Source organism: Parus major, chromosome Z (assembly GCF_001522545.3).
Source record: "Parus major isolate Abel chromosome Z, Parus_major1.1, whole genome shotgun sequence".
In the NCBI taxonomy this organism is placed as follows: Eukaryota; Metazoa; Chordata; class Aves; order Passeriformes; family Paridae; genus Parus; species Parus major.
This window is the reverse complement of record NC_031799.1, coordinates 68,928,140-68,937,910: the sequence shown is the minus strand read 5'-3', so window position 1 is coordinate 68,937,910 and position 9,771 is coordinate 68,928,140. Positions and strand designations below refer to the sequence as shown.

At 40.0% G+C, this 9,771-nt stretch overlaps 1 protein-coding gene across 1 annotated transcript; it reads right to left on the bottom strand.

The window, feature by feature from the left end:
• Positions 1–4,604: 4,604 nt before the first annotated feature.
• Positions 4,605–9,573, bottom strand: SRP19 (signal recognition particle 19). The gene is made up of 5 exons (XM_015652878.1): positions 9,471–9,573; positions 8,307–8,382; positions 7,267–7,338; positions 6,177–6,288; positions 4,605–4,930 (listed from the first exon to the last, which is right to left on the bottom strand). The coding sequence occupies exons 1-5, from the start codon at positions 9,512–9,514 to the stop codon at positions 4,797–4,799; spliced, it is 438 nt and encodes a 145-aa protein (XP_015508364.1). The 5' UTR covers positions 9,515–9,573; the 3' UTR covers positions 4,605–4,796.
• Between the last annotated feature and the right edge of the window lie 198 nt (positions 9,574–9,771).

Below are 9,771 nucleotides of genomic sequence, written 5' to 3'. Positions count from 1 at the left end.
ATATGTGGGAATAGTTCAAAGCTGTGCCAGGGGAAGTTCTGACTTGACACTGGGAAGAATTTCTTTACCAGGAGGGTGCTCAGACCTTGGAAAAGGTTTCCTAGAGAGAGTGGTCAATGCCCCAAGCCTGTCAATGTTGAGGCATTGTGACAATACCCTTAGTAGTGTACTTGAGCTGTTGGTCAGCCCTGAAGTGGTCAGGCAGTTGGTTTGGATGATCATTTTAGGTCACTTCCAACTGAAATAGTGTATCCCATTCCATTCCAATGCATGTGTAGCTCCAGAGAAGGAATCAAAGGAGCCACCATCTCTCATGCTCCCAAATAGAGCACTTACAAATATCCCACAGGTATATGTGCCACAAAAGGGAGTTCTAGCTAAAAGTTTCTCTTAAACACATAAAAGGAACAGGATGTAGACACAACCAAGTTTTTTGAAGACCAGCTGTTTTTTGTGAAGTTACTTCATGGCTGAAGTTTGACAACTACATATAGTTACATATTATTGTCACTTCCCAAGTTAAAACACAAAAAAATTACCTTTTAAAGCTCCCTGTCTTTACATTAAGAATTGAGTTATTATGGTTGTGCTTCTGCTATAGCAGCTACATGCTATACATCTGAAAGAATAAACCACCTATCTCACAGCAGTGCTGAATTCTCACTTTTAGTAATTCTGTTATTGATTGCCTGCGTCACCACACTTCCCTGATGCTCAATATCAGCGTTAACTTCCATTCCTGACACAGAAATTGTTGTAAGGATTGTTATAAGGATTTTGAGCTCATATGTCTATTTCAAATGTTTCCTCTTTATCCTAGGTACCTAGAAAACTGTATAGGGAAATAACAGACATGTACTTTTAGAGAGCTAGACTGGAACACTACTTTATTTATATTCCTCCTGTCCTGGATGCTGAATTCCCACTCATGGATGCATGCCTTCCTTTGTTACTGTTGCCACCTACAGGAAATATTGGACCAGAGTGTCCTTCTAGCAATAACGCTACATAACTAAAACCTCACAGAAAACTGTAGATGCAAGGCAGGTGGAATAAAAAGGACATTCATTATCATCCAGTTTCCCCCTCAAAAATAAAATAATAATTAAATTTATTCACAGCATTCAGACTAAAAGTTTCAATATTTCTGTATTTTATATTTATATATATTTTAATATATATATTCTCCCAGTCCCACAATGGTCTGTAAGATTTTGCCTGTTTCCAGAAATGAGGCATATCTCTTAACTGAGGAAGAACTGAGATGGTCTAGAGCTGCTTGTTTTTAATCCTCCAAGGAACCCATTTTATTAAAATACAGAAATGAAAGTCTAGTTTATAAACTTTTTCAGGAAAAGGGTAGCTCTGTTTAACTTTGTGCTGCCTCGTTTAGGAATAAATATTGCTCATATAATATAATTAGTTTAAATCTAGAAATCATAAAAAGCAAAACAGTCCCATTTAATGATGGGAGGATAAGAAGATAGGAGTTAGAGAACTCGGTTTTCAACTTCCTAATGGTAGTTGTCCTCTGATTTCTTAGCAAGGCTTTAAAAAAAAATAAGGTTAACTTTATCCAAAATACCCACAAAGCTTTCTTTGTTAGTTTGACTTATTTACATTTTATGTATTTGAACTCAATATTACCTTTTTCAGAAGTTTTCTTGTTTTTCCTTGCAAGATCCCTAGACTTTAAAATAGCTATTATTTTGGCTTCTTAGATCAGGAAAGTTTGATAAGCAATGCCACTAAGATTCTTTCCTATACACACAGCTCAGACATTTCTGAATGTATTTAATTTCAGACCACAACAAATTATATCCCACAAGACTTAACTTCCACATTTTCCAGCTGTCTGCAGTCTACATCTCTGATTTACAAAAGTTAACCATAACATGATCATAATTTGGCTGGAGTCATCCTCCTTTAGTTCACATCAGGAAGATGAGTTACCTCATACCAATCAATTTTCACAGAGCTCTCACTTTAAATAAAGTTGCAGAAAAATTACTCATCACTCAGCAAAATCCAGGAATAATTTAAGCCTAATAATCTGTGGGCAATTATGGTCTTTTATTACACAGGTGTATCTTCCACTTCTGGTATTTTTCCTTATGTTGAAATTTACTGTAGCACTTCCCTAGACTGGATGTGCCTTAATAACCTCTAACCATGTGCAGTTGTTTTCTGCTGAAAAAAACCCTTTTCATGTAGCATCTATTTCCACATTTTGTACCTCGTGGGATTTTGACAGCTCACAGGGATACCATTTAACTAACTTCTCAAAATTTAGGCCAGACACTCTAAAGATAGTTTGAATAAACTCTTACATCAGCAGAAAAAAAAAAAAGACAAATACTGAAGACATTTGTATTATGTCCATGGTCAATTACAGCCTTAGAACACAGGACTTACTCTCCTAAACATTTCTGTTTTAGGGAATCTGCATCCTGCTCACACTGAAAGACAAGAATTATCCCTAATAGTGAAAAGAGAGCAGGAGGGATGTGTGTGTGCACACAGACAGTCCTTTTCTGCAGAATCCAACATCACTCTGGAATGGAATGGGGCAACACGGGCAGGGTCCATGTGTTGGCTAAAAACTGATGCTGTATTTGAGGGGTGGACTTGAGCATGGACACTATCACAGAGATTTTCCATGGATGTGAAACAAGCAGTGTGATTAAGCTAAGCAGTTAAAGCCTTTCTGTTATGAAGGATGATGGATAAGATGTCAATAGGAGGGGGCCAGGCAGCTCGAGTGTATCAGTCCCCCAAATCTACCAAAACAAGAGCCATGTGCTCACAGATCAACCATTGGATGACTGGAAACACCCTTTGTACCACACCACTGTCGTAGGCCTTGAAAAGCAGCTCTTATGGAGGCACAGTACACCAATAAAATAATTGAGTCAGGCACTGGGATTCATTTCCAAAGCAACCTCATACACACTTGGGCCAAAGAGCATGGCACTGAGTGGGAATATCACATTCCCTGTCATGCACCAGCCTCTGGAAAGAGCAAATGATGCAATGGATGGTAAAAGACCACACTGAGAGCAGTGGGTGGTGGGACCTTCACACCCTGGGGTGCACATTTAGCAAAAGCCACCTAGTCAGTCAACACCTAGGGATCGCCCATTGGCCTGGTGTGACCCAGTGCTAACTCTTGCTCAATTGTACAATGAGATAAACTTCCTGCAATGAACATTAAAAACATGCTGGGGAAAAGCGTCTGAGTTATCCCTACCACAGACAAATGTAAACCCATCCTGGGATTGCTTTTGCTCAGGGACTTGCATGAAATTAATTACTGTATAATAGTGTGAATTATCACTCTGTGATGGCCCTGTGCCCATCACCACATTGGCCACCTCGTGGTGCTTGTCTGTGCTGTGCTGGATTTGGGGCTCTGACCCCAACTCCCTTTTGATCACACGTTAATGCAGACTGAACTTTGATGGAACCATGAGCACAGCAATGATGGATTCAGAGCTGCTTTCCACATGCAACAGTCCAACACCACACACCTTCTTTCCTGCCTAAAAACTGGTTCTGACAGATGGAGCCCATGGTCATGCACTCAGTGACTCAATGAACTCATGAACTCAATGGACTTCTATAGGGGTGATCCATAATTTAAGGGAATGTTGTCTGTGTGTATACATGTACCAAAAAAAAGGAAAGTGATGGGTTTTGGGAAGTGAGACTTGGCATTATAGAAATTATATGGAATAAGGGGTGCCTCCTGTCCTGATTCCAGTTGCAATCCAGTTAATTTTCTTCCCAGCAGCTGTTCATGCTCTATTTTGGATTCAGTGTTGAGAATAATGCTGGTAACACACAGGTGTTCTGCTTGTTCCTGAGCAGTGCTTATCTTAAACCCAGGACTTTTCAGTGACCCACACCCTACCCGTGAGGAGGTATGTGGCAAGCAGCGGGGACAGGTGACCCAAGCTGGCAAAAGGGATATTCCATATCATAGATTAGCATGTCCAGTATATAAATAGGAGGAAAATTGGCCAGGAGGAGCTGATCACTGCTGGGCATCAGTCAGCAGGTGGTGAATAATTGTGTTGTTCACCACTTGTTTTCATTTTTTTTTCTCTTCTTAAAAAAAAACTTGATGTAATTATATTTTATTATAATCACTTTCAATTGCATTATTGAATTTTATTTAGTTTAAATTATCAAACTGTTCTTACCTACACCCACAATCTTTTTTCTTTCCTGATTATCCTTCTGCACATCCCAGAGAGTGAGGGAGGAGCTAGGTAGTGCACAGCTGTCAGCTGGGATGAAACCACAACAGTTAGGTTGCTCAAAGTCCCATCCAGCCTGGGCTTGAACACTTCCAGGAATGGGGCATTCACAGCTTGTCTGTACAATCTGTGCCTCCACTATTCTCATGGGGAAGAATTTCTTCCTAATACAGAATAGCACAGAACTAAGACAGTTGCTTCACTATCATAAATACATGGTTTACTAAGGCAACCAGATTTCAAAAGGTGTGTATTTCTTTTGGGAAAAAATAATTCTCCCACCCACCCTAGTGGCTTATGTTCTTCCACTTTTAATGTGAGTGCTAAAGTCAGACTTGCAGGTAATGTGTGAAAAGAGATTTATTGTTACAAAGATGCAAAGCAGTTACATGCATTTCAATTTCGAGAAAAGCAGGCAGTTCTACTCAGCTTCACCCCTTCATTTCTTGCTTCATTTCCAAGTTGCTGTATGGTGTCCATCTGCACTTGTTTTAAGTACAACTATGCGAAGCAACAGGGACTCCAGATATCAATTTATTTCTTTTTCTTCCCTTTACCTTTCTTGCCTCCCTCTCCTTGCTGAAGGCTTTGATCGCTACCTCCCATCTTCTGAGTTCTTGTTTTCAGTTTGGGAATGGTTTCTGCAGCATACAGCATCACTGATTTACCTAAAATACAGGGAGAGATCAATGCATGCCTGCTATGTTAAGAACAGATATAAAGCCTAGGAGATCTGCTTCCTCCCCCAGTACAGAAAGCAGGTTGAGTAAAATTCTTGGGGGAAAGAAAAAAGTGGAGGACTGATAATGTCACAGCAGACTGGAAAAGCCACATAACCTGATAATCTCCAAAGAGTCTACATGCTTCCTGCTCCTCTTTCCCCGTTGCTGTATTTTATATATTGGTAAAGGTCTGTCTGCACAAACCAGCCTCTGGGATAAGTCGCAATATTAAAGGCTAAAATCCTTGAAACTTGCCTGCAGAAGAGAGAGTAAAGCAAAACAATATCCTTGTGTGTAGGGGAAAATATGTAAACTTGTGTGTCTTAGCCAATAGTAGCTTGCTCTGCCCGCAGACCCTGTAGAACCCTATAAAAGGTGTGCTAAAAATAAAAATAAACGGCATTCACAATTACTTCTGTGAAGACTGGTGAATAGCTCGGGGGTCTTTCAACATTTCCCTCTACCTCCTACTGGCCCAGAACATTGGAGACAGAATGATGAGGCAGAAGCTACATGAATTTTCAGAAAGGCATTGCTGCCTTCCAGCAGGACTCTGGTTTTAAATCATCTCCCTCTGTCAGCACACTTATGCTACTGTACACCCAGCACTCTTCTCGCTCTTTCCTTAAGATATGTACTGTTTCTTTTTTTATACAGGGATTCATCTCCAGAAAAAATGCAAAAGATTAAATTGTCATTCAAGATGAATAATTCCTATTAGTTAAGGGCAGCCGCTTCATTGTTAATTTATGAAAATGGCCAATAGAAAACTCATTTGAACTCAGCATTTTGTTTTATCAATTTAGCATCCACTCTGATGCCCAGATGATGTATGTATCCTAAAAAAACGGTGGAATTTAGCCATTCAAGCACTAAACTGTTTTAAATGTCAACAAAGCAGTAAGCTGAGACTAAATAGATGCTTTGTTCAACACAGCAATCACACAACATTGCCCTCAAACCCCTCCAGTGACACTTCCACAGAAACAGCAGAATCAAAGGCAACAGCATTTTATGAACTTTACTCAGTGCTCACAACTTAATTTTGTTGACTTATACAAACAAGCTTTAATGTTAAACTGTAGGATTTATAATAGTTAAAATTGACTAAACAGGCTGTAAACATAAAATAAACCAAGCCTTTCCAGTTTATTAACAGGTGAAATACCAAAACCCAGGCAACTCTACTCACGTGTCGGAAACTGAGGCAAACATGGGTTGCCATCATCTTGTTTGAGCTGGATTCTTACTCTACCTCTGTACTGCACATCTCTGTTCCACTCTCTGGGATACATCTTGTTTTTCTGCCATACAAAAGGAGAAATGTATTATAATGTGCATTGGAAGACACAACTGTTTCAGAGGCACTGCTGAAAACAACTGAGCAATTTTGTAAGCAAGCTGTTTCAGGGACCATTTTATGTCCCCAGTGGGTTGGACCACAGGGGCCCAGGTTTCTGTTTTATCTCCTCTGCTACAAACCCTCCTGGACACCTAGGGATGGCAAGTGATAGGTCACAGTCACTGCTTTTGGCTAATTACAGCCTTCATTCTTGATGAAACATCACAGGTTTCTCAGTACAGATAGTGTGCACTGTTCAGATACTTCTGAAAAACAAAGTGATTTTTGAGACCAGGTTTTGGGGTACTTCTGGATCAGAACCTATATTCTTAGTAAAAGCAACACCATTTGAAATTAATAATTAATTCTGAATTAATAATTACTTCAGCAAATAACCTGTGAAGTTACCTCTCTAGACTTCCAGACTCATTCCCTAAGGAAAAAGTAACAAATAAACTAAAAAGCAAGCATATACTGCAATAAAAAGCTAACATTCTCTGGCTGAAACCTAACTCCAAAGGACGATGATTTCAATTATCAGAGTCCTATTCCTATATAAGACTCATTGCAAAGGTCATTACCTTCCATTAAAAACATTCCTTTTTAAAACCTTAATTTGCAGAGTTGCAGCTTGCAAAAACAGTTTTTATTCTGACACACTTTAAGCATCCAGGAAAGCCTTCTAAGAAGGATGGTAAAACAGAAGTAATGGTTTTATAAGCTTTAAAAGTCACACTGTTTGAGACATCTGAGGTGTTCCTGATTTGCATCAGTTTTCCAACAATTACTTCATGATTATGGACAGTTAACATATAAAGCAAGCAAAGCTAATAACAAAACTTCTGAACCACATGTTATAAAGAAAGATATAATGAAAGAAGGGAGACACATAACAAATTTTGTTGTTTTTTTTTGTATGTGGGGACGTTTTTTTAATTACCTCTAATAACACGTTGAATCCTACTGCTGCACATACATCCTGGATTTCTGTAGATGTGGGATTTTCAACAGCCTGTTGAAACAATGTGTCAAAATTAATTGGTTTCAGCTACGATCTGCCTATATAAAAATAGTTACCAGTTTCCCACCCTACAGTCAGTAACTAGGAAAGGCTGATAGGGAAAGAGAAGATACAAGTCTAGTGTAGAAGTCATCTGTCAGTGCTGCTGTGGTTTAGGAAACATTAAAATAAAAAAAAAAGGAATAAATAAAGGAAAAAAAAGAGCTAAGACATCAGAAAATGGATGAGAGAATTCACTAAGACAGCAAGTTAAAGAATTGCTTAGAAATTAATTAACAGTTATTGCATGTGCAGAGATACTAAAAGCTGTGAATCAGCAACTGCAAACTTACAACAAGTACTGAGGGAGGAAAAAAACCACAAAATTGCTGTCCACAGGGCAGCAGATTCTTCCCATAGAACAGTTCCCATAGTTGCCTGTGACTGGCAACTTGCATACTCAAGAAAGATTTAAAAAAACAAACAAACAAAAAAAAGCCCTAAGCAGTAAGGAAAGCCTTTTACATTCCCAGAACTTTTTGCTAAAATTATTATAAATAAGTGAGATGACACAAAACTATTTCTGGACAGATTCAAAGCAGCAATAACTACCATGCCTGTGTGTGACATACACAGGACACAGAGTATGGGCTCATACAGTCACCAGAACCCAGTCATTAGCTAGCTACTCTTTTCAGTGTTGCTTTCAAATTCTGCAAAGCACCTGTGCAGGCAACTGAGTGCATTCAGTACCTCATTACTTCACCTGCTTGCTCAAGGTGCTGTTTACATGAAAGCAAACATTTCAGCCCAGGGCTCTTCTACTAAATTCACATGCTGCCACTAGCTTACCTTCAAATACACAGCAGTTTCCACACCACTGCAGAATGGAAAGACCAGAGAGTTGTATTTTTCAGCACTCTACACACTGATACACAGTGAAACAAAATGCCCTATTTCCCTACCACCAATGAAATTACCTTGTCTATAGGTATCCTTCTTCCTTCTGCTATTGTCTTCTTGTTGTTCAAATAAGCTGGATAAATGCAGATGAATCTAAGAAGGAAAAAGAGTGAGTTTAAACAAGCTTCAACTTCACTCCTATACTTGACCTCCTTATTGCTTATGCATTAATTTCCTAGTAAAACAGAAAATAAATGTTATGGATACAACACAGAAGTTTCCACAGCAGCTTAGAACAATCATTAATTTTCCCTAGACTGCTTAGTAAATATGTAAAAAATACAGTAAAAATGCTGTAAAATCCCACTCAGAGTTATCATGGACATTACATGATACTGTTGTTTGGGGCATTACGTGTACAAGGTATAGCACTACCCATTCTGAGAGAAAAAAAAAAAGTCTGAAACAGAACCTTTTGACCTATTTCTTACAACTTTGAAACCTGACACACACTTATTTCCATGAAAAGAATTAACATGTCCTGAAAACGTTTTACTACACTATTAGCTACGTTCTGTGATTTTATTTATTTTTCAATTCACACACAGATCAACCCAGATAATTATCAAAGCTATTGAAAAACTACATTTAGAAACTTGCTTAAGATTTTTCAATAGATTTACACCTATCAACTACATACACAGGATTAGCGCGAAAGAACCTCAATTATACTAATTAGATAATTAAAAAAAAAAAACTAGCAGAGATGTGGAAGAAGGCCCGTATTGATTTGAATAAAAATCTATGAGAGCAAAAGAAAATAAGGAAAATTAATAAAACATATGGTGCAGATTCCAATTAGCTGAATGACAAGAGAATGATAAGGATCACGTTCCTTGCTGCCTCTAAAGACCAGCCCAAATCACCTCAACTCCTACTGTTTTCTCCTCCTCTTGTCCAGTGGTTTTTTCCACTCTTTGCAACTGCCGTCTTTGAGCCGACTAGGTCTGGGTTCTGCCCGGGAATTCCAATCTCCTCACTGGCTTCCCAGCCACACAAGTGCCACCACCACCCCTTGTCCCACACGGATTTCATTTCAACCACGATCATCCCTCGCTCCACAGGGATTTAAACCACCACCCCTTGCTCCGCTCATGTTTTCTTTTACGCGAGCCCTGAATGACGCCTAAACAAACGAACCCCCGAAAAAGCCGAGCCCACACAAGCCGTGCCCACGGTACCTCTCCTTGTCCGCCGGGGACGCGGCACCAGCGGCAGCGGCCATGACAGCAACACCGCCCCGCCCCGTCCCGCCGTGGCAGCGAGGGCCCGCCCCAGTGGCCCGATGTAAGAGTCCATTGGTCAGTAGGGCTGTCTGTCAAGCTCCGCAGCCTGTGAGAACGCGGAACGTCGGCGCCAGGGGCGCGCGCAGAGGGCTTCCGCCAGTCTGAGGGAGTGGAGGCGGGGATGGCGGAGGGGAGGGTGTGCTAGCTCCGAGGGTGCGCGGAAACGCCTTGATACACACCCGAACAATGGGCTACA

Excerpts from the sequence above, each read along its gene's own strand:
- SRP19 (XM_015652878.1), bottom strand. The coding sequence starts at position 9,514 with ATGGCCGCTGCCGCTGGTGCCGCGTCCCCGGCGGACAAGGAGAG. Across the intron at positions 7,339-8,306 it reads GAAGGATACCTATAGACAAG|GCTGTTGAAAATCCCACATC; the intron begins GTAATTTCATTG and ends TTGTTTCAACAG. Across the intron at positions 4,931-6,176 it reads TTTGCCTCAGTTTCCGACAC|GTAAATCAGTGATGCTGTAT; the intron begins GTGAGTAGAGTT and ends CCTGTATTTTAG.